Here is a 25,422-nt window from a genome sequence, read left to right as displayed (position 1 = left end):
ACAGATAGCAATGTAAGACCCTAAAACTTTGGTTATCCTATTCCATGTGAACAAAAGAATGCTAAGAATTTTAACTACAGCAGCTGATTCTCTCTGCTGCGACATCTGGTTATTTCATACAGGCACACAGAGAAATATATGAGACATATAAATAAATTTTTAAAGTGTGTGTGTGCTCTACAATGAAGTATGTAGCCTTACATATTTTGTAGCAGTACATAACTATTCTTTCCTACAGAACTGGTCATGCCAAGAACTCTGTGACATGGAATAAACCAGACAAACCTGTTCTCTAATTTAGATTCCAGTTTGTTGAGATCTAAAGATTAATTTCTTAGTGTGGCATTGCACTCTGAATTTTTAAGAAAACTCAGGATGGAAGAACTAACATACTTTTTATTATCAAGTAAATAGAATATAAAAGCAAAATAGGCCTTTCTTGTAGATAATAATGAGCTCTTAATATCCAAGGATTTTGAAATACAGCACAGCAGGGGGAATGAGTGTGAAAGCTCTCCTTGAAAAAAAAATAAAGCTTTAACATAAAACTTAACTTGTTGAGAAAGAAACCTTCTCTTGCATCTAGCCTTTTGAAGAAAGACAGCAGAACACAAGCACGTACACTTAAAATTTTATATATGCAGTGATATAGTCAGCAGCAAAGGCAGGTGAATAGAGTTTTTCTTATATAAACCCAGAGAAACAGGCCTGACAGGGGCCTCCTGAGGCCATCTAGTTCATCCTGCTGTCCCCAGAGAGGATCAACTGTATTTATATTATTGTCGTGTTTGTCTAATATGTTCCCAAACTTCTGTGATAACAGAGACTCCATGGCTTCAGAAGAAATCCATTCAACTGCCTCACAGTCCCCGTTATACCAAGTTTTTCTTGACAAGTAACTCTAGTTTTGTGTTGCAATTAAACCCATTGTTTCTTATCACTACAGATTATTCCCTTTCTTTCTGTTAACAGCCTTTTATGTAAATGAAGATTGCTCTTATGTGTTCCCTGAGTTTTCTGATTTTCAGTCTAAACAACTCCCCATCTTTCCGTGTAGGTCACATTCTCCCGTCTGTTGTGGTCATTCTTGTTGTGTTCTTCTGGACTCCCTCCAACAGAACCAAGAACAGAGACATTCTTCTACTGTCCAAAAATGGGTACAAACAGTCCAGCTGAGGTCTTACAGAGTACAATGACAGGATTTCTCCATGGGGTTCACTGACTGTACTCCTGTTTATACATCCTACTAAGATGCTAGTCTTTTTTGCAAAGGCTTGATATAGCTGGGTCATATTTGCCTTATGATCATTATAATCCCCAAATTAATTTCTGAAAAACTGTTGCCTCATCAGCTGATCATGCCCATGCAAGTGCAATACCTTATCTGAAGAAAAACACTAGAGAAAGACAAAATTCAACAGGGTCTAGACCTTTAATTTTTTAAGACTGATTTGCTTTCTAATCCCATCCTTAAAAAATTTTTTTAAGCTCTGCCTGCTTCATGTGTCCTGCAAATTTGCTAAACATACTTGTTTAGGCCATCATTCACATTGATGACTATGACTTAACAGAATTATTCTGGCATCAGAACAAAATTTATAGGCTTACTATAGCTACATCTGCTGTTTACATTTAAATATAGGTAGAGTTATTTTGAGACATATGCTATGTGTTTGCCTTTCCTTCTCCCAGTAATTTACATGTCTTCCACTAGTGTCAAAGGAGAAAGCTTAACAGTTCAAAGTTTGGTGAAGCCAGTTCTACAAGTAACCTTTGGTGATACTCACAAGACCTGGATGAGTAGACAATACCTAATTTAATAGTTCAGCCTAACTCAAATATTTTTTTGTTGTTAGTAATTATGCCACTCACGTTCTGGATGCTTGACTTGCAAGTAAAGGCTGATACAAAGAGATATTTAAAATAGCAAAGGCAAACAGACAAGTCTGTGTCTTAAAATTGATTACAATCACTAAAAATACTGGATTAACACAAAATTGGGAGCAACACATTGCAGCCATGATACCTGCTAAGTGAGAGAGGATGACAAATAGGTAACTTGGGGAACAAGTAAACATACCAACAGGGGGACCTGCTGGAACGACACATTTCTTGTCCCCTCGGGTAGCAGGGGGGGCACCCTGACTCCTTGCGAGGCCTTCCTGGAGGAGCTCCTGAACCCGGCACTCATTGATCCGGGGGAAAGGGAGGATGTGAACCCGCAGGTGGGAGCCTTCTGTGGGCCGTGGCACTTTCTGGAATGCTATATGGGGATTCGGATTCTCCTGTAGGTCAGAAGCAATAGGTTTCAAGCAAATGTGTTATGTTACCACCTGTCTCATCCAATTTTATTGCTGTTTTGCATATCCGTCATACCTGGAAGATTAATAAGTCAAATATCTGATATAGCTCACTAATATCATGTTTCATATTCTTATCACCCTTGATTCATTATCTGCAATACTTGCAACTTGGTTAAAAACTTTTATAAAATTATTTCTGTCAACATGCAAAATTTAAAAAGAAAGGGTAAGAGAAAAACCCTGTTTAACTTAGGTTGATTTCATGAAGCTTAGTGAATATTGAATAAATAATAAATCTCATCATAACAAAAGACTAAAATGAATTAGTTTTGACAATGATTTTATGAAATCATGTAAATAAAAAGTTGCACATATGCATGTTCACTTATGCTTTTAAGGCATAAAAGGATCTATAAACAAAAAAAAAAGGATCTATAAAGGATCTTTCACTTTACAAAGGATCTATATCCACAAAAAATCCAATACAACTATCCTTTGGGGCAATTTAGCATCATAATACTGATGCAATGTGATAGAGGCAGTCTTGGCAAAGAGATCCTGAGTTGGGGGGTCAGCAGAACCTTGTACTTCCAGAGGGCAGACTGTGGCCTGTTTAGGAGCATGGCTGACAGAATCCCTTGTGAGGATGCCCTGAAGGGCAGAGAAGTCCAGGAAGGCAGAATGCTTTTTAAGAAAGAAATCTTAAAGGGGCAGGAGTAGGCTGTCCTTTTGTGCCAAAAGACAAACCAGCAGGGAAGACCGGCTTGGCTGAATACAGAGCTTTGGTTGAAAGTCAGAAAAAGGCCATTTTATGGCTGTCTTGGGTCAGTGCAGTGGTATTTTGGAAGCAGAGGGGGGGCCATAGGGGTGGCTTCTGTGAGAGTCTGCTAGAAGCTCCCCCAGTTCTAAACCCTGCCCCAACTCTGCTCAAGGCCCAGCAGATATGGGAAGCTGGATGTGCCTCTGTGAGTAACAGAGTCAAGAAAGGGAAAATGAAACTGCAAAAAATATAAGAAAAGGACCCACAGAGCAGAGAAGAGGATGAAGTTAGAGAGAAATGCCAGAGAAATGACACCAAAATCGGTGAAGGAGGGGAAAAGGTACCTGAGCAGAGATTTCCCCTCAGCCCGTGGTGAGATGGCGGCTGTGCCCCTGCAGCCATGGAGGAGCGTGGTGAAGCAGTCCCTGAAGGCCCACAGAGGGGTAAATGTGGATTTGTAGCCCCTGAAGCGTCACAGGTGAGCAGATGTGAAGAAGCAGCCCGTGCAGGATTGCAGAGAGGGGCAGATGTAAATCTGCTGCCCTGGAGGACCCCGTGCCAGAGGAGGCGACTGTTGTGAAGCAGCCGTGACTCTGTGGGCAGCCCGGGCGGGAGCAGTCTGTGCCTGAGGGACTGCTCTTGGCGGGAAGGACTCACGTCAGAGGAGTTCCTGAAGGACTCTCCCCTGTGAGAGGGACCCCGCGTTGAAGCGGGGGAAGAATGTGAGGAGTCCTCCCCCTGAGGAAGGAGCGGCAGAAAAACCGTGTGGAGAACTGCACCTAACATCTAACACCCCCTCCTCCCCTCGGCCCGGCCCCTGTGCCCTGAGGCGGCAGTGAAGCGATCCCGGTCCGGGGAGAAATGGCGGGGGGTGGGAGGAAGTATTAAGGTCTGGGCATGTTTTTCATTTCTCCTTGTAGATTAAATTATTTTTTTTCCTTCCCAAATTGAACCTGCCTGGTTTTTGTCTGGTTTTTGCCTGTTACTGTAATTGAAGAATTAAACCTCCCAACCTTTGATAAATGAACCTTAAGGTGGATTTTCTCATCCCCTGTCTCACAGTGGAGCTGAGGGGCGAATAAGCAGAGTCCTGGTTGGTACCGGCTGGGCCTGACCCGTGACAATGCCCTTTGGAAGAAGGAAGAAGGAGCTGGGCACTCAGGAGGACTACAAGGATGTCGTGAGGTTATGCAGAAGAAAATGAGAAGGGCCAGTGTGCAACTAGAACCTAATCTGGCTACTGCTTTAAAAGACAAAAAAGAATTGTTTCTGCAAACACATTAGCCACAAAAGAAGGGCTACAGAGAATCTCCATCCTTTATTACACACAGTGATAGAGGATGAGGAAAGGGCTGAGGTACTTAATGCCTTCTTCACCTCAGCCTTTAGTAGCAAGACCAGCTATCCCTGAGATGGGGATGAGGTGCAGAATGATGCAGCTATAAACCTTCACTGAGACATAAGTCTATGGGGCTAGATAGCCCCATAGATCCACCTGAGGGTATTGAGGGAGCTGTCAGAAGGGCTCACCAAGACACCTCCTATCATTTATCACCAGTCTTGGCTAATAAGGGAGGTCCCAGTTGACTGCAGGTTAGCAAATGTGATGACCAACTACAAGAAAGGGCAGAAGGACCATCCAGGGAAATAAAGGCTGTCAGCCTGACCTCAGTGCCAGGGAAGGTCACACTAGCAGTACTTAGTAATTCTTGTGATTTATTTTAATAGAAGTGTCGATGTGAATCATAGTTTTGGGGAACTGGAATATGAAACAGGGCAATAAAGGTGTTAAATGAGTGCAACAGATCTGCTTTCTGGAGTCTGAACAACAGGAAGTGTGGCGGGGGTGGGGGGAAGATTAGCTGACACCGATAAAAATAAATAAACAACATCAAAAAATGCTAATGGAACAGTAACAGATTTTACAAAAGCACCATGTTACACAAAGGCATGATAGGAAGGCAAGAATGAAACTGGAAATGGTACTCTAGGAAATCAAGAGTTCAAGAAACAGTCTGTAAGAAATGAAAGAGAGCTTGCTGAGCACACAAGTCATTGTAACTGAGCTGCAGAGCACGAAAGGTCTGATGAAAGTGAACATTATGCCAGATTGGATGCACAGTTTTCATATCGAAAAGTGCTCAGAGGCAAGAAAAGAGAAATATTTGCCATGGACAGGTTGCAGCAAATATCAGTTTATATAGATTATGTGAATAAACACAGAAAATTGAATGCTAAGCAGCACTAGCTATAAAACTAGTATCATCTCTAATAAACCAATATTACTACACTGAACCTCCTTCACATGTACAAAATTGCTGACATTTACAGTTCCAAAGTCTTTTGCAGATGATGACTACCATAAGCACTCATTTCCAATTTCAAATACTGGATCGATCTCAACTCTAAAACTTCAGCAGGTATAGTAAACTTACATTTTTGAAGAGCTGTTCTGCAAGTTCTCTAACATGTTTTATCATTTTTGGTGGATTACCTTCCTCAGCTTTTATTCTTTCAACTTCAAAGGCTACCAACTTTAAAACAAAACAAAATAAAAGAATAAAAATGTTGATAATTCAATTAAAAATAACTTCTTACCTATAGAATTTATAAAATGTTAATCTTAAATTGAAACTGAGCAAAGAAAACTGAACACTGAAAAATCTGCCGAGCATCATGACATGTTTTCACCTTCTTACAGACCTTCTGTTACCAGAGTTTATAGTTCCCCTAACACAGAAAGTCCTACACATCTAAAATATTTCTTAACACTTCTAATACCAAAATCCATATTTCTAATACATCCTACTAGTAATATGCAGAATTCATTCCAAACTGTTCCCTACACTGAAATGAAAGCACAGCAAAAATATGGCATTACTTTTTTAGAAAAGTAATAGAGAAGTAGTAAAATTTTTAAAATGTTTCTAAGAATAAGTAAATTATTCAAAATAATTTTGTACTAGTATGTGATACATCATGAAGTTCAAAACCTGACAATAAGAACAGCATTACCAGCATTTATTTAGCTGTTTAATTCATACAGATGAGTAAGGCATAATTTTACAACAGTGAGTAGAAATGTATGCATAACAGAAAACGAGAATTGAGAATTTTATACTAAACTTTATGTAATAAACAGTGAGGATTCAGAAGCATTTCAATTGTTTTTCTCATGCTGAACTATCATAGGTACATTTTAATTTCCTCAGGAACACAGAAATAGTTTTCACCTCATCAAAAAGATCACAGGCTCTGAAAGGAGGACCCCTCTCTGACACAAATCCAGCAAATGCCATTCCATTGAGAACTTTGGTTAGAAAGTCATTCTCAATTAAGCCTCTCTGCCCTAAGAAGGCTGCCTGTAACAAAGGTAGAAAAAATATGTTTATCTTATCGGTATCAGAACTACAACCAACTATTTATGTACTAGCAGTTAAACATTTTCACCAGCTTATAGGTATATGTGGTACTTTCTAATTAAAACGCTTACATTACCTATTATCTTTTTATACCTAAATTCAGGAGTTATGTAACAGGAAGACATGCACATTTTCAAAATCCGTTAATGATTCCTCAAATGCTTCTTCATAGTGAATTTTAATATTAATGTTGTTTTACATTTCATCATCATCTCTGCAAGTATCCCCACTAAAATGCACTGATACAGTGCTATGTCAAGGATATGGTTATCACATGTAGAATATTGTGTTTTTAAGAACTTTTAACACTTGTTCAAAAGGTAAGTTTGTAGGAATAATGTGACATAAATGACTACTAACTAAACATATATAATTGCCTCTCTTTTACCTTATGGAAATGAATTACTGGTTCAGCATGAATTCTGATGAGCTGAAGACATGACCTGTATCCTTGGAAAAGTTGTGCAAATAGCCTAAGGAAGATTGCTCGCACTTCTTTGTCCTGTAAGTGGTAATTGAATATGCTGTTAAAACACCTTTTTTTCTAAACTTTTCCACACTTTCTATAGAGCTATCTGAGAAATGCCTACAACTTCATCAAACAATTCAGTATTATCACATATGAAGTGGAGATACCGGTACCCATACAAAGTTATCTTACGAGTCTACAGTTTCACTGACCTGCCCTCAGATGGCAATGATAGATTTAATACACATTCAGCTCTTTATCCCTGGCTGATCTTTGCTATGCCTGCACAACAGTCTCAGGACAAAGCTAGTGGACCTGTTGGTCCTGTGGTGTTTGAACCACATGAAAAAACTGCCAAGAGAGAAAACTGATGCTAAACAGAGGAAACGGGGTATTGCAGCCTGGGATTATTCCCTAAAATAACTGCAGCCATGCAGCACTAAACAAGCAGAGCCATTGGAATGGGTAGGGGCAGCAGGGAACCAGAGGAGTCTAAGCTGGCATTGCTGCTGTGGGGGGAACCAGGCTCAGAGAATCACAGGTATCTACTGTGGCTCTTCCAGATGAGGAGACAGCTCTAAGTTTGCTCAGCTACTTGTCTAGGACTCTTCCAACTCATGTCTTCACTTGCCAATCTACTCCAGCCAAGGTAAGTCAGGGTTAGTTTAAAAGGCTTAAAATTGTAATCTTTAAAGTCCTGGTTTATTTTGATTTAAATGAGTATTGAGAGTGCTTACACCAATATCTACAGGTTAATGGAAATTATGTGAACAGCTGGGGGCAGACTTGGGGCAGTGACATCTTCAGCTGGCCCAGATGCAACTGAGGACTGATCAAATCCTGTTCCACCCACATCATTTTTATCTTAGCTCAGGAACCTACTCAGGCTGCTGCCATGCCTAAAACCTGAGGTATTAATACTTGTTTTAGGAGCTCAGGTTTTATGGTGTCTCAAAGAACTTTTAAAACAAACCTTAACTTTAAAAAGTTACGAGCAGCAAAGAGTATTGGATTAATGGATCAGGTAAACATCAGATCAGCTAGGTAATCAACATGCAAACACAACCTAAGTTAAAGCTTGTAATTATTTTTTAAATAATTAAGTTTAGATATATACAAGACTCTAAAAAAATGTCTTATTAGGAGACTTCCAAGACTTTCTAGTCTTGGAAGGCTAGAGGCCCGCTTATTCTTTTCTGGAACATCACTGGTGTTACTCTGATTTTAACTGAACTTTGTAAGGCCTCATTTTACTGTGTGATAATCTTGTCTTCATGTCCAGACTGCTTTCTAGGAATTTAATATGTACATTTGTACCCTGGCTACTGGAAACACAGTCATTTCTTTCAATTTTACAAAATCCTTATTAAAAGGATTATTAAAAGACAAAGAGGTGCTTCCATATTAATAAAAATATGTTTAGAAAAACTTCTAAGCCATTAGAATACTACTAGAGGGCAAAATGAAAAGTCCAATAGCATTTCTTTGTTCCCCCAGCAATACTATAAAGGACTGGAAAAAAAACCAACTTCACAAACCAGAAATTCTTAAAAGAAAAGTTAGTTTAAAATTTTACTAGTTTTCTGCTTAAGAAAGTCAGTAGTAACACAGAAATCTTACCAGCATTTTTGAGTGTGATAAAGCTGTTCGTGGTGGAGGGAATGCATAATCAGCTGTCTCCAAATCAGGATGCAGAACCTAGAGAATACATATATATTTTTTATTTATTTTCTAATCAGCTGTTTCCAAAATAGAATTGCAAAGCCTAGAGATTTTTTTTTAATTAAGAAAAAAAAACCTTCTGATTTTGCTGAAGAAAAGGCAAATATCACTGACATTTACATTTTAGTAGTAAATTACTGTTTATATTAATTCTAAGTTCAAATAACAAATCCTTCTAAAACCAGTAATGTTGGTAGGAATCATAGCTTTAAATGTCACATTTCAAGTGCATTTGAAGGCTATTTAATACTGAAATTAATTTTTCATTATTTAAAAATAGGTGACAGGACAGGAAAAGGGGTTTGTATCAAAACATACTAAAGAAAGTGCCATTTGAGTCTGATGTAGCAGTGGCTCTGGCAGTTGAGAAAGATGAATACATTCGGGAATTTTAATTGTGCCTCCATCCAGGTCTGCTATGATTACATCTAACTGCAAGGAACAAACAAAAATAGCATGGGTAATATACTGTATATACTGTATACTGTGAGCACAGTTTAAAACCACAACAGTAGAATTTAATGATATGCACATAAATGAAAATTAACTTAAAACAGTAATTGTTTCTCTTCTATACTTCATAATCTCAATGTATTTACAAAAGAATAGACACTTTTTTTTCTCCCCCCTATTGCTTTGCCTTGCCTTCTATGGTGGCATTTTAAAATTATACATATTGTTAGTTTAAACATCTCTGAACCACAGTGAATCTCTGCAAGTAAACATCACAAATGACATCATGACTACGAATATGCTGGGCAGATACACTTACAAGCTCGTGAATGTCATTACGGAAGACAGAATGTACACCAATTATGAAAGGTGTTGGTGAGCTGAGAACTTCCAATAGCTGTGCAGGAAGAATTGGAATATAGGGGTAACTGTGAAAAGAATAAATAAAAAAAAATAAAAGCTCCCAACTATCCCTTCATATAGGGCAGCTTTTTTCTTTAAAATTAAGAAAAAGAAAGCATCTCCTTGTTACATATTCAGTGTACTGTAACTACTTGCATTTTGCAAATACAAAAGTTTTTATTAAATACTCCTTGATAAAGTGCCATGCTGTTAAAAGAAAACCTGTCATTTAGTTACCAGAAATTATTGTACTACAGGTCTACAATTTATTGTAAATAAAGAGTATTTTGCAAAATAAGTAAAGGCACCTACAAGTCAGCCTTTTGTAAAATTCCATTAATAAGAAATCTTTCAAGGAAATCTTTTGCTTTGATACTGAATGACAACTAAACATTACATACACAATTCCGTATTTCAACTTTGTTTACTTGATCTGACAATTGTAAAAAGTTTAGTGCTTTCATCAGAGCATCGTAAAAATCTGTATCTAAACTGATCAATGCATTTCAAGACATAAATGGACATGTTTTCTTCCTTAAAAAAGCCAAATGGCTCGACAATAAGTTTTCCATTTCAAAACAGTGCATTCAGGTGTGGCTTTTTAGAGACAATAAATTTCTTTATTTTAATTCATCCTCTGGTGGACATTTTCCAGTGTCTTAAAACTGATCCAAGCTAGTGTAGCTGTTATCTAAGAACAGGAGAATCATTTGGTTTTTAAAGATCATCCAAGACCAAGCTGCTAGTCAAATCAGCATCAAGACTCAATTCACATCAAGTTGCCTTGGGCTTTGTCACACTGGGTCCTGAAAACAGGACCCTACAGGATCTCTGTTACTCTATTTAGTTATCCTCATAATAAAACATTTTCCCTGCATCCAGTCAGAAATCTCTTCCCCTGTTTTAGTTTGTGATCCCAGTCTCTCATTCTACTGTCATGTAACTCCTCTTACATGTTGGCAGGCTGGTATTACATCTCCCCCATTTCTTTTGCATGCATTTACTCAGGAATTGTCCTTGTCAGCTTTTACCATTCAATTGATATTGTGGGTAATGTTGCTGTTGTATTTGTAGGTAGGATGGTTCTCCTTTTTTGCCACTGCCATGATACAATCAGATACTTATTAATCATCTGTACAGACCAGGAGTTGTTTATATGATCATGAAAACCTTTGCTTATTTGAAAAGACAAAGCACAATCCCTTTTTGTTATGGACAGTGTAAAATAAATTATAAAATTAGTTATACATTTTGTCAGAGAGTTAAAAAAATCAAAACTCAAATTACCTGTATTTGAGGGGGAACATCAAAGACTCCAGAGCCCTACAGGCATCACTGAGCCTCTGAAAACTTGCAGAGTGAAAAAGGACCTTATTTTCTGTAAGCACGGCACAGAATAAGCTGAGTACATTTTGGATTCCTTTAAAAAAAAACAAAAAACAAACAAAAAAATATATACCAAAAGACATATCAATATTATATTAAAATGTACTAATTTTTTCTTTGAGAAATTTTCAAAAGGAAAGGCATACTACAATTGCATAAACTGCCATATCAAGTTTTTCTACCTTTATTTAACTAGTGCAGCTTGCTTTCTACTCTTCAGGTTACAAAAAAACCTATCAGAATGCATTTCTGCATTTCAAATATATTATATTATATGTCCATTTCACTACTAGTTTGAAGCATTTCCTCTTTTCAGCACAACCCCCCAGTACTTGAAACAGCACTCTGACTATCTTCTGCATAGCCTTCTGTGTATCTAGAATTCAATTTTGGTCACTGATCCAGCCTGAACTTTCAAATCTTTGTTATCTCCATGAAGAAAAGTAACCACTGCTGAAAAAACAAACAAACATACAAATGAACCCAAACAAAAACCAAACCAAAAAAACCCCCACAAAAAAATTACCAACCAACCAAACAAAAAACCCCCACCACACTTCTGAGCTCCAAAGAAACCTACAAATACTTTCTAGCAAATACATGCATACTTTATTCATGGGGAGCATTCACGCATTCCCAAGGTTAAAAAAGGGCAGTGAGAAAATACATGTAGGGTACGTTCAGGAAGAGCTGACTGCTTAAAGAAGTCTAACTAGATTTGGAGTAAGACCCATGAATCTGATGGGTTGGGATTTTTTTTAAGACAATATGATTTACCTAAGAGACAAAGCCATGTGCTTTCAGGGAAAACCAAAAATATATTTCCTTTAAAAAAAAAAAGTCCCATCCTGAGAAGGAGACGTGTCTGAGATATCTGAGATATGCTGAAATTTATGAAATTTCCTGAAATATGCTGGAATGCATGGTTTCCCTTAGGACATAGCTTGTGTTATCAGTAAGAAAGCTTGTATTACCTTCACATTACTGCTTCTCTTGGAATAATCATCCTAATAAGAAGTGTGACTACTGAGAGCCACTAGATTAATATGATAATTAATACTCTGGTTTGGTTAAGTACTTTTTATTACATGTTTTGACATTTTTTTTTCTACTATGTTGTAGGAAAAATTGCTTTGCTGGAGCAGATCTTCATTCATAAACACAAAGGAAAGAGGACTTGGAGAGGACTGTGGAGAAAACACTTAATTTTTAGGATGAACAAGTCAAACAACAATATAATAGCTTGTGCTTTCAAATTCCTCTCTCCTGAGGACGGATTCATGAAATCAAAGGCAGAACAGAGAGAAGTTGGGGACAGAAGGCTTTTGTTATAATGCTGAGTGAGTTTCTGTTGCAAATATTCACTATTGTTTTCAGTGGCATAATTAATATTGCTCTAGTATAAAACTGCTTTTTAATACACAATGTAAGCATAGTGTTAAAGAAAAAAAATGAACTAGTTTCCTCATGTGAATAAAACAGCACTCATCAGTGAATGGTTAGAAGCTAACTAGAAATGGCATCCTTTCTTGTGTATTTAAGAGGGTATGTGTACATGTTTGAACACAAAGTTAGAAACTGCTGGCAGGTTAAAAAAATTAAACTCAAAAGATACCAAAAAACTTGAACTGTTCTTTTTATGCCAAACTGTCCATGATCCTTTCCCAGAAGATTTTAAGGATTGTTTCAGGAGTATAATTTTGTTTTAAACTAAGTTATTGTTTTCAAACTAAGTGGGCTTTTTACAGCATTTCATTCCATACCGAGTATCTTATTAAAACACTAAGAAATATATTTTTTAATGTGGTACCAGTTTTTCCTATAATCAGATATAAAAATTCTCAAACAATCCTCTAGAAACCTATAAAGTTTTGGCATGTATTGCTGAGGAAATAATACCTTAAAAAGCTCACAAATATTCACAACATTCAGTACAAATAGATTATCTTTAAAAAGATTATTGTGAACAAAATATCTGTAAATCATTTTAAAATATCCCACACATATTAATACTTCATTCTTAGCTGACAGGTTACAGTTCTAAAATATTTCTGGATGTTATTGAATTTAAATTGTGCTTTATAATGAATCACAAAATAAAATTCATTAAGGAAAGCATTCCTTCTCCTAAAGTATTAAATTTAAATTAACCTGTAAAAAACTAGCCCTTTTCCTAGCTATCTGACATTCTCTTGCTGTGGACTATCATGATTCAAGAGTTTAGAGGGAATATCTCAATTCTAATATCTATAAAAGTCCTGAAACTTTTCTAGTATTGCCATTTTTTTGCTTGTCTCTTCTGAATATAGGCTTCCTCATTATATAATAAAACAATATACAACAGTGAATAGTACATGATAACTAAACACTTAGAAAATGCAAAAATGCTAATAAAAAATACATGAATGAAGAGGAAATTGGTATTTTGCTTATGTAAGGAGAACACCTGCAAGTACTTCATTGTATTTGAACACTGGCTTTCTAAAAAGAAGATAAACATAAAACACTGTTTCTAGCTGTCTCTTTAGCTGAAACAAAACATTACAGTTACATTGATTTTTTTGTTCTATTGAAAAAAAAGGGAACATACTGGCTGAAAAGCACAATCTCTTAGTACCTTATGGGCTACTAAAATGATACACAACTGTAGAGCTAATGTAGGCAAGGCCTGAGTTTAGAATGCATAAAAAGCAGAGTCACCTCACCAAACCTGGCTACATCTCAGCAGAAACAGAAAAGCAGACTAGGAATGTTGTATGCTTGCATTTGAAAACAAAATTACTTTCCTTTCTGCAAGGTACTTATAATGCAAAGGAATATACCACAATGAGAGTATTTGACTTGTCCTGTGTAATCAGAGTTCATATAAAAATGCATAAATAACTCACAAGTACTAACAATACCATACCAAAAAAACCCACAAACCAAACCACATGAAATAAGCAAAGTAAATTCTTTATGTATTTTTCACAAAAGCCACTTTAAAGTGAGAACTTCACTGGCTTTTACCCTTTTCTTTCCTGAATGAAAGCTTCAGAGCCCACAAAATTATAATTTTACAGTTAAGGAGAGGTTCTGAAGTTTTTTAGGTTGTTTTTTTTACATAATAGAAGTGCTGCCATTGAGAATACAATCACTAATATTGACTACTTCCTGAAAGCAGGCTACTCAGTTTGGAGGTGTGCTTGGACAGTGACACCCAGGCTAACAGCTTCCAGGACTGAAAACTATTTTTTTTTGTTTTAATATTCTGTACACAATACAGAAGAATAGAGGAGAAATAAAATTAAATGTACAATATAGACCTGTAACCACAGGTCTGTTTTTTCTTATAATAATGCAATAACATGATAAAAAATTATTTCTCAGTTATTTGGAGCACGTTTTCAAGAATATGAGCAATATAATGATTGTGAATCAAACTTCCATCTGATAGAATCCTACAAATTATATGTAACTAGACTTTTGATTACTTTCCTTTTTTAGAGCATTTAAATAACTGATCAATTTATCTGTCCAAGCCACCAAGGTGTTGTTTCAAGCCCCACATGTTGTTTACTGAAAACAAACAGTTCCAGATAGTAGCCCGAGCCCAGTTTCCTCATGCTACAAGACACAATCCTGTCTGTAACCTTGAACCCTATACTGGTATTCAGACTCCACACTACATCCGATGCTAATTTGTCAGGGCATAAGTAGACAACACAAACCACAACAAACAAGTTGATTTTTACAGATTAGTTTTTTGCAGTCTACAGACAGACATCCTGAAAAATATTATACATACACTGGAAAATTTTGAATGGATGCTTCCTGACCTTCACTGTTTTCAAGTATTTAAAGAATCTGTAATTTGTACTAAATTATCTGACATCCTACATCAACAAATGTATCATTCTGCCTGCTTCCTGTTGTTCTAGTATTTAAGTATTTATTTAAGCATGATTAAAAAAAAAACCAAACACAAAGCATATTTGACAAATTATTAACTGTCCTTTACATTGTATGAAATAAAAATATTATCACCAACTTCTTCAGATTTTTATTAAGAGTTATAAACATGAGAGTTGGAAACTCAACTGGCTGAATACCTTATTATGCCAGTATGCCATTCTTCAATTACTGGACACAAGAAAAAGCTTAATAGACATAATAATCCATAACTTAGCCAGACTAATCCAGGAAATGGGTCAACAAAGACTGAAAAGCCTTTCAGAAAGGCCACTGGAGAGTGCACAGTACAAGTTCTATGCCAGGCCGTGTCAAGCTCTAAAGATAACTGGGAAAAAAGTAGAGAAAAACAAAACTCTTTTCATTTTTATTTTTAGATGTAGCTGTATAGCACTGCTAATAACAAATCTCAAGCTTAACTAAGAAATATGAGGCAACAATTGCACTCAATGCTCATAAAGATAATCCCTGACAAACTGCATTAATTTGTCAAGCCAAAAATTACTCAGTGTCTCCAACCAACTACACACAGTTAACACAAACCCAAAAATTGCTACGTCATTCAATTCAGGATCAATTCACATTTAGCAAAGTATGCTGCTCTGTTACTAGAGTAGGACTGCACTGCACATTGAATGATATAATCATAGTGAAACTTACTCATAAATGGGGAGACACCTAGCTGTGCCAAAAGATTTTTGAGAGGGTTAATTTATCCTACTTTCTGGCTGGGTGACAGAGAACATGAGTCAGACAAGTACCCCAAGAGATTAACTTATTTGGTCTCATTCAGGCCAAGGAGGAAGAGAAGCAGCCACTAATGCACAGAGCCTTTGGCTCCCTCAAAGAATTGAACATGAATAGAGCGAGTGTCCTTATTTTTGAGCACATGAGGCAAAAATGGGTGTGACACACAGTGCTGAAATCAAAACACACTTTTAGAGAGAAACTTTTGATTTTGGAACTTAAGTGAAGGCAAGTCACTATCTGTAACATGAAATGTCTTGTGTTCTTTGTAAGAAGCAGGGAAGAAGAAAAGCTTCTCTACAAAGCAGCCTTCAGGAGAGCAGGAAGAGGTAAGGAACAGGACCATACAGGAGGATTCTGGTATAAATACCATAAAAGCCAACTAATCATTAAATAGCATATCAAAGAGACTGTAAAAACAAGTATATACACACACATATACACACAATATCTCTTCAGCTGATAGATGAATATCCCTACCATTATTGCTCCCCCAAAGTCTAACATTATCAACTATGTTCTGTCAGCACTGAGTCAAGCAGCTGGTTGTCATCCAAACCCAAAATTACAAAGGCACAAGGAAACAAAGATTAAGCACAGTATTTGATCTACTTAGGAAGCCACATGGTGATGTCTGTCATTTGCATGCTGGTATCACTTCATTATTACCAGTTCCCTTAAACTGAGTGAACATGAGCAGCAAACTTGTACTTTTAGAGATAATGAAAATTAATAAAATATTTAGGTAGTAAGGTCTTCATCCCTGAAAGAAATGAGTGCAAAACTAGTCCATATGCACAATTTTAATGTTGTACAAATAAAAAGCGAAACAGATAAGCTCAAGATTTATATGAGTGTGTTGAGTGAGTTTTCTCAAGAAAGCAGAAAAGATGGAACTTAAAAGAGACTAATGGTTACATTCAGTATTGCAACTACGCACATGGCAGGGAGGTAAATGCCAGTGCATATAAAAGCAGTAATTTTGAATTGTATCAGTGCATTACAGATTGAAGGTTTGCAGCTGATTATATGTCTGGCTCATACAGACAGGTTTGATAGGTGCTACTAAAAATAGATTGTAACTTCAAATTTTTTTATTTTTTTTTTTTTTTTTTTATGTGAACACACATCAACATCAACTTCCAGTAAAGAAGAAATGCCAAAAGAATGTCACTCAAAGAAGGCTTGCATATAAAATTAAATTCAGAGCTGCTAAGGGGAAGCTGTTCTTCACACAAATCAAATGAGATTTATTTTTCTTCTCCTACAAGGCAGTTGCCAAGCAATATTGTGTTCAATACTCAATATTGAACTGATAACTATCAGATTCAACCAGAAGTTTTTGTTTTCTTACTGTCTGTCTCTATATGTACACAGGCACTAACTTTTAAGTAATAGCCTAATCTGCTGAAATATGGTTTATTGTCACATCATTTCACATCTCATCTTCTGCTTATTTAGCTACCTAATAATAGACCTAAAACAGAAAGCTATCTGGTGTGGGTGTTTATCCCATAAATATGTAGTATTCCAGCCCTGAGAAAGTCTGAAGTAGAGATAAACAGTACTCGTGTACAAAATTAATACCAGGATACAGAATTTCTACATAACACTGAACATGCCCACTTGAACCAGAACTCAATGAAAGAATTTTTTAAAAGAATCTGAGTGGACTGAAATAATGGACAGATGCTGCCTCATTTCCCTATGTAGGGGTGGGAGTGTCCTACTGAAACGTTCTCTCATGTTTAGAATTTTTTTATGAGTGTCCTTCCTCCATTAGAACTGCCATTTTAAGAAATATAAATTTACTGTTTGTACCAAATACCTTGTGAAGCCCTCTCTATTACATATATCAAAACATATATTGAAAAAATAAGCACATGCTATAAGATTCATAGCAGTTAAGTTAGCCCAAACTATCTTTCGTTATTCTGACAGGAAACCTAGAATCATAATGAAAGAGAAATTATTTGCAACTGTGGATTTATTTCAGTAATAAAACAAACGTATTGTTCACCAGCTCTCCAAATTAATTCATATATGGCAAACTGTCTGACAGTAATGGATATTTATTATATCCACAAATAGATGTAATAACAAAAATTTTCAAACAACCAATTTGTTAGAAGTGTTAGAAATCAGGGAAATCATTACAACAAAGAATGAACTATTGTGACCACACATTCAAAGCCATGGCACAATGAAGAGAAAGCAAGGTTATAATCATGACTTTTTAGAGACTATGAGAAATTACTCTCCGTATATGCTTCTTAGCAGAGTGTATTACTTAATAGGGAAGTAGCAAATCAAAATGATGCTACAAGATTTATTCTCTCATGTTCAGTTGTAACAAATTGAAGAACTGTCTGAGAATAAAGCCTGAAAAACTTTCTTGTGTTAATGACAGCCTCTTTATGGGACTCAGTCATGTTGGCATCCAGGTAGCATCAGAAATCTGGTATGGTGGTGCCCACTTACAGATACCAGAGAACTTGATCTTGAAACCTTCACATTGATTTATTCATAAACACAAGCAACCCAAAATACCTGACAATGCTAAGGTATATGCTAAAGGTATGAAACGGGTACATTGGGCTTTTACCAATACAAGAAGCATATGAAAGCACTTTATGACTTTTTACCTCGATCGTGGATGTGTTTGTCATCTTTGCAGCTACACATAAACCAGCAAATCTTAAGTGCTTTAAATCAAACTACAATGACTAATTCTAGAGAAGTATATGGCTCATTCACTTACATAAAATTTTAAAAGCAACTGTTTCACTCACAGCTAAGAATAAATCCAACAGAGAGAAAATAAGTAATTAAACACACAAAATTAGGAATATCTGCACTATGAAAAGAAACAGTGTAACACATGGAAAAGACTCCCATGTGTAAAATATTCTTCAAAGAAATGCTACAAATTAAATCCTCATGGAGAAAATGGATGCCAATATCTTCACTGGATTTATTTAAAGCCTTTAACAAAATATCCTTTAAAACCAATGCAAAGCAAGACTAATGCCACTATGCTCCTTAGAAAGAAAATATCCAAGAACGAGTATTGGCATTCTTGAGCTGTACACAGGAAAAATGGTCAAAGATACACAAGAAATTGCAAACATTTCTGTTTCCTGCCTAGGAACTACAAAGTCTTTCTCAAGGGACGTAACCACTGAAGCACTGAAGCAAACAAATGCAAAGACAGCAAGAACAGAGGTGTCAGATCAGGATATTCTGTTAGAGCTATACCTTCAGCCACTGTTGGTTGACATTCATGGGGCATAAAGCCACAGATATTCCATGAAGGAAACTGCATAACACCACAAATATGAGAAGGTTTAAAAGTTGCTTTATTTTCTTTAAGATCGTATTTGGATTCTCTGCAAAATGTTTAGTGTTTTTTAAAAATACTTTTTTAATCCATCTGAGATTTTACTGACCTCCTGATACATTGATAACTCAGCCCATATTGCAACTAAATAGCAATAATTTAAACACGATTTTACAAGAATAAATGGAATGAAATTTCAATATAAGTGGTTTTTTCTTTCCTCTTCAGCACAAGTATTAATATTAAAGTTTTGAAATTTAGAGTTTTTCAGGGTCTTATGATTTAAGTCCTATCAAGTTTGCTTTGGAATAATGATAAAAGATATTTCTGCATTCACACCAGCAAAAGTAGAAAGAAAAGTACTATCTTCTGAGAAGAATCTGTTTCAATATTTTAAGATTTTCTACAAGCAGAGATAAACCTCTTTTGCCCATTCAAAATTTGTTTGTTGATTTAGTAGGCATTTGCTTTTTGGAATTTACATTTTTGTCAACTCCAAAAAAAAAAAAAATGTTTTCATTCTTCTACGAGGTGTCTTCTGAAGTCCTACATGAATGGAAAATTATTCTTTTCTCAAATGTCTCAAAAGAATTTTTTACTTAGCTATTAAAAAAAAACACACCTTGTTGTTATAAAGCAAACAGTAATGTATTATTTTACTATTTTTCATCTTATTTGAAAAGCTTCTTTTGAAAAAGGAATCTTATTACATGCAGCAATTTATAAAATACAGTTTCATATTTCTTTACCTGAACAGTGGTATTTACTTATAGGAGATAACTTCTGAAATTTATAATTTGCTTGAAATGAACTACTGCATGTTTTGTCTCATTAAAAAAGAGATAAGTAACACAAGTTTGGACTGGATAGAAAGTCAGTAAGCATCTTATTTTACATGCTCTGCTGTTCTGCAAAACAGTGAGCACTGCAAGAATTAGGTCACTGCCTCCCAACACATTTCAGAAGCCTGTCAGCTGACAGCTGGCATCACAGCACCAACATTTACCAGCAGTGACAGAGCTCTCAGTGCATCCCCACATGACAAACAAAAGTAAAATTACTGAGCACTGTGTACTTAAGGAATAGTTTGACACTACCCAACTTTAAGTTGCTCTAATGGCTAACAGATCAGACTCATATCACCACAGCTTCAAACCACAACCTGACACTGCAGAAAGAAAACACCTGACTTTCCCTCCTTCAACCCTTCAAACATTTGCTGTTAACTTGGTGAGAGCCAAGCACCACTGCAGTCCAGGACATGGGGCAGGACTGTGCAACTGGAAATGGACATTCACAAATGGCATCAGCTGCCTGGCAGTTTATGCTGCTGAGGAAATGAAGTCTCAGTTACTGTCCACAAAGAGCAGTTACTTGGAAGTGCAGAGGAGTCCCTGTACAAAATTCACTATGACAATATCCCTTTATTTCCAACAGCACCTAAAGGAACACTTTCTTTTTGTTTTGCTGTGGCAGCAGTAAGGTCCCATTAGCAGTAAATACCACATCAAATCCCTTAGTAATCTATTTGTTCTTTGACAGACTACACAAATCTACTTGGAAAGCCTGAACGGCAAATTCCCTTTTGCTGGGTTATGGAGCTAATCACAGCTCACTGGGATTTAAACTCAAACAACAACATAAGCCAGCAGCACCCACTCACCCACCAGTGGTGTCAGGTTCCATAGGCTGCAGAGTATACACTTATATTAAGACTGAAGAAGGATTAGAAGTTTCGTGATTATACACTTCAAAAAACCAGTCTTAATTTACTTTAATCATACAGGCTGTTAAATTCCAACAAACGCTATGTATGTTCCCACCACATAATACCACATCTCATGGAGAGAAATAGAACTGCACTGGGCAGTTTGAAAACAAACTGAGCAAAGTAAAAAAGGTTACAGTTCATTCTATTTAAGTTTGTAACAAACATGAGCTGTGGAAAGGGTCCCAAGCAGCTGCTCTGGTCTTAGTGCATCTCTGTTACAGGTACTGAAAATGCTGCACTTCGTACTTTGGCTGCACTTCTATTATTTCTGAACATAACGAAGTATTAAAATGTAAACAATTCTTGCACTATATTGAAGACACCAGGATTTCTTGGTCAACAAGGTGAAGTCAGCTGACATGCTGACTACAGTGACCCTTTCATAATGTTTCCCAGCCATATAAAAACACATATATAGTTATCACTAATGTCTTTTAGCATTTACACAATATTCAATATTGTTATCTGTTAGCATAAAGTACACTAGGAGAGGCAGAATATGATTTGTCCCATAAATAAGCATTTAAAAACTGAGAAACTAGCATTACAGAAAACATTCCTCAAAGTGTCAACTTGTGTCAAAGTATCTTCTGATAGTGCTGCACAAGAATAGTTTGAGCTACATCTAGAAGTGGACTGTTAAAGATTCAGCTATGTGCCAAAATATTATGTTTACAGACATAAAACTAAGATCTTCTTGCATACCTTTGCCCACAACAAACACTCAGCCTACCATTATATCCATCAATCATTCCACAAGCCCTGCTTACACATCCAACCTCATCTAACTCTAAATTGTAACTCTAAACTATCAATATGGGACTGGACCTTTGACTTTCACAGATCCATTCCAACCTAAATTATTTACAGTTCTATGCAAGCTACTGCATCATGGAAAGAGACAAGGAATTCAGGCAAAGGATACATGTTGGTTAGTGAAAAAACAAACTAGAATCAAGTGTCATTCCTGTATTATGCCACTAATCAACCTGTATCCTTTCACTCCCAGCTAAGTCAGCACTGAGTTACTTTGTGCAGAACTCCACTGCCTTCTGAAACTGAAGAACTGTTTAAGTAGTTCCATTCACAGTAATGGAACTGAAATACTTCTAATACAATTGGACTCTTTCTCAAGCAGCACTGTGTAGTCCACAATGCAGTTCCTCTACTTGAGTTACAGACTAAAAAAGACAAAAGATCCAGGAGCAGCAAAAGTTAAAGCCTGTGTGATGGAACAACAAAGTAGTGTACAATAGTTCAGCGAGAAGAAAGTAAAAATCTGGGGTCACTGAAAAGGGAGATTGAAACCAATATCCACAAGCATAAGATGGCACAACTGGGTTTTGCTCCTGGGAAACGAAAAGTATCTGCATCCTGCTTGCTATTTACTACCAGAGATGTAAAATGATGTTTGGATCAAATTATTCCAGAAAACGTGCACTTTGGTATTTAAGCCAATGAAAAGAAATTTCATTTCTTCAATACAATGGAGAAATGAAAAGACCTTAAGGTCAAAACACAGCAATGTATTGTTAATAAAGAGAGAAAATGAAATAAAATCCAAAATTCCCTGGAGCCTAAAAAAAGGCTACTCTGTTTTGATGCGTTTATAAATAGCTACCATCTTAGTACCAAACAATGAGAAATATAAAGAACTGATATTCTTCCAGCTACACCAGGTAATTTTTAAAAGTAATTTTATGATTATTGTTTTTCCAGCTTGGTGATGAAATAATTTCTAGGTGTAGTAATTTAGCTACAGGCCTAGCTATTGTCACATTATACATAAAAAAAAAGATGTATGATTTAAAATTTCAAACACTGCTGTTCGTTATTCTTAAGATTAACACCTTTGGGAATGTTTTTCCCAATTGGAGTTTAATGCCCAAGTAAAAATAAATTCTATGTCCAGATATTCTGCAAACATGGTAAGACAGGGAGGGTCATCCGCTGACACAGGATTATCCTGCCAAATAGAAAAAGCATGATGAGACTCTTATTGCACAACATTTCTCAAAATAGATGTTGAAATTATTTTTGTATCTATTCATAGTGGTAAATTTTGTCTTGATGCCCATCTTCTTCAAAGAAAGAGCTATTTTTAAAAAGGTGATTTATACAGTTCACAAATATTTTTCTAGATACTCTTCAATTTTGTATTAATAATTTAAGTGGGATTGAGTTGTACCAGAAGGGAAATAACTGAACATGTCACGACTTGACAAACAGCCTTGTCAATATTTGTGTCCTAAACACAAGCATTTGATGAGATAGCAGCTGTCACTGAAGTAAGGATCCAACACCACACTGGACAACAGAAGCAGATTGCTTTTACCCAGGTTGGTACAGACAAATACACATTATGTTCCTGTTCAAATGGAACAAGACAAGTATAGCACGTGTGAGTATCATTACAAAAAGCACAAAAAACATCTGACAAAGTCAACTATGCTCTCCTGAGGAAAGGATCAGCCCTAGCTTAGGAAAATAAGCTTTCTCAAAGGAATGAGCTAATAGGTTCTACCACATCCTTCTGAACTCAGTGCCTTTAACTCATCATAGGACTACATGAAAAGTGAGAATAGCTGAGAACTGTGTAAAACAATCTCTTCAAATTTCCAGGTCCTGGTTTTATATTCAACAACCACTGTAAGCAGACAACTGGAGCTCTATTTAAAAAAGGGGGACATAGGAAAGTAGTAAGTCTCAGGTTATTCTCCATGGCTGCTACAAGCTTGTGCTTCAAAATAACTTCACATACCAATGTAGATAAGACTAATAGAATGTTGAAATTTAATGAGACACACAAAATTAGTGTTGAGGCACTCAGGTGAGAGTGACACGATGTTGTAACAAACAAGTAAGCATTTGATGAAGATTGTGGTAGATGATGTTGAAATATAGGGAATAATAGATAACTACATAAAAACATGAATGCCACATAGCAACCTATTATCACTACATTGTATCTTTTCTACTGCCCTTTTCAGTTACACTAGTTTTATTATTAACCTCCTTGGTTTTGCTTGGAGTTTGTACAGTATTCTAAGGGACAGGCAATCTTTTTACTTGAATGTTTTTGTAATTAAGCAGAGGCCAGGCTCACTTCTCCTCCCAGTACATTTACAGACACCAGATAATACTGGAGATAACTTACCACAGACAAGATATACAAAAAAGCTTTGTGAATGATTATAGGATAAAAGCACTATCAGTCATTCTTTCATTCAAAAGAAATTAATATTTGCCACATAACTTTCTTGTCACATGATATGAACTGAATGAGAACTGAAAATACCTCATTCTGTAATTGAAACAAGAATTTTTTTTCGAAGCAGACCTATACATACCCAGTTGCTGAAAGAGAAGAGCCACACTGGTGCCCGTAACAGGAAGACTATCATGCAGAGGAGTCTGTATCAGCTGTCGGTCTCCAGCTCCCAAAGAAAACAATTTCTGTAGGAAGATTTTTTTTTATTTAGTATAAATTTAACTAATATATATGAAACAAGCTGTTACCATATAGATAAGTGATTCATTCTGCAAAAATTTATTTTTTAGGCACAAGTTTAAAGTCACTAAGAATACTTGAATTTATCAATACTGTTCTGAAGTACAATTTGAGCACAATGCTCCTTGAATGTATAGCATGATAGTGCCCTCCTTGTATTTCCATTGAACTAGCTAGTAGTTACGGCTTTGAGGACGTTCAATATCACATTTTTAGTAATACACTGAAAAACTTTACAGAAAAAAGCCTACACAGTTTACAATCCATTCAAAACAGAAAAATATGTTTTACTGTCTAAACGACATTCTTTAATACCTACTGCTATGCTTATTAAAGTAGAGTTGAAATGTCAATAACCTTTTCTGCCCAAGAATACTTCCAGGAAATTGGAGTGAAAGCAGTGCACTTGCATATCACACCCCAAAAAGCACTGTAACTGCAAAATCATCTTGCTTTCCTCTTTTCCTTCCATCAGTAACTACCATAGGGTGGGAGGTGTTTCTGTACAATCAGTAAGGATGGTACAACTCCACTCTGTATGGCAGCAAAGATGGTGAATGTATGAAGGTAGCACAAGCTCTACTTGCTGCACAGCAGATGTTTGAAACCAAAATGCTCTGCAGTAAAACCAAGCAAATCTCTGGACTCTATCAGAAATGCTCTTCCTAGGCACCTTAGCTGCAGACCTGGATGAAGGTCAATGGCTTATTGTGCAGTTTATTATTTCAACAATCAACACATGAGTAACCTGAAAGGTTCCACAAGGACTTTAGGAGATAAACCTCAGAGTATTCTCATTCTAAGATTTATAATTCAGATTTAGCTCTGGAAGTATGAAATTTAAGATGAAAGAAAGAAAGAAAAAAAGATAAAAGCCTAATTTCTGATTAAAATTACAGTTTGACACTAGCAAATTTAGGTTCAAACTGAAGGAACATTTTCTTTGAAGAGGGAAAGCAGAAGGGAGAAGAACCAGAGGAGCATGACTTCTCCCTCTTCTAGCAGAAGAAATGGCCAGTGAACACAGACATTGGAGGGGAGAAGAAAAAAAAAGAAAAAAAGAAAGAAAAGGAAAAAAAAGAAAGCGGGTAGAAGAGCAGCCAGAAGATTAATCTCACCACCAAAACATGCAATGTAAGATTCAAATATCACTGTAAAAGAGGGTTTCTGAGTAGGAGCTACAAT

General features: G+C 36.2%; 1 protein-coding gene across 1 annotated transcript in view; it reads right to left on the bottom strand.

Moving 5' to 3' along the window:
* Positions 1 to 25,422, bottom strand: part of SBF2 (SET binding factor 2) — a 198,164-nt gene that overhangs the window by 83,196 nt on the left and 89,546 nt on the right. Inside the window, exons 6-14 of the mRNA XM_030450948.1 lie at positions 24,077 to 24,182; positions 10,819 to 10,951; positions 9,449 to 9,557; positions 8,995 to 9,108; positions 8,575 to 8,652; positions 6,874 to 6,987; positions 6,297 to 6,425; positions 5,499 to 5,597; positions 2,081 to 2,285 (exon numbers count right to left, since the gene is read on the bottom strand). Coding sequence (XP_030306808.1) covers positions 2,081 to 2,285; positions 5,499 to 5,597; positions 6,297 to 6,425; positions 6,874 to 6,987; positions 8,575 to 8,652; positions 8,995 to 9,108; positions 9,449 to 9,557; positions 10,819 to 10,951; positions 24,077 to 24,182 — 1,087 coding nt within the window. The remainder of the gene's footprint in view (positions 1 to 2,080; positions 2,286 to 5,498; positions 5,598 to 6,296; positions 6,426 to 6,873; positions 6,988 to 8,574; positions 8,653 to 8,994; positions 9,109 to 9,448; positions 9,558 to 10,818; positions 10,952 to 24,076; positions 24,183 to 25,422) is intronic.

This window comes from Calypte anna, chromosome 5 (genome assembly GCF_003957555.1).
Source record: "Calypte anna isolate BGI_N300 chromosome 5, bCalAnn1_v1.p, whole genome shotgun sequence".
NCBI classification, from domain to species: domain Eukaryota; kingdom Metazoa; phylum Chordata; class Aves; order Apodiformes; family Trochilidae; genus Calypte; species Calypte anna.
This window is presented reverse-complemented; position numbering and strand designations above follow the sequence as displayed.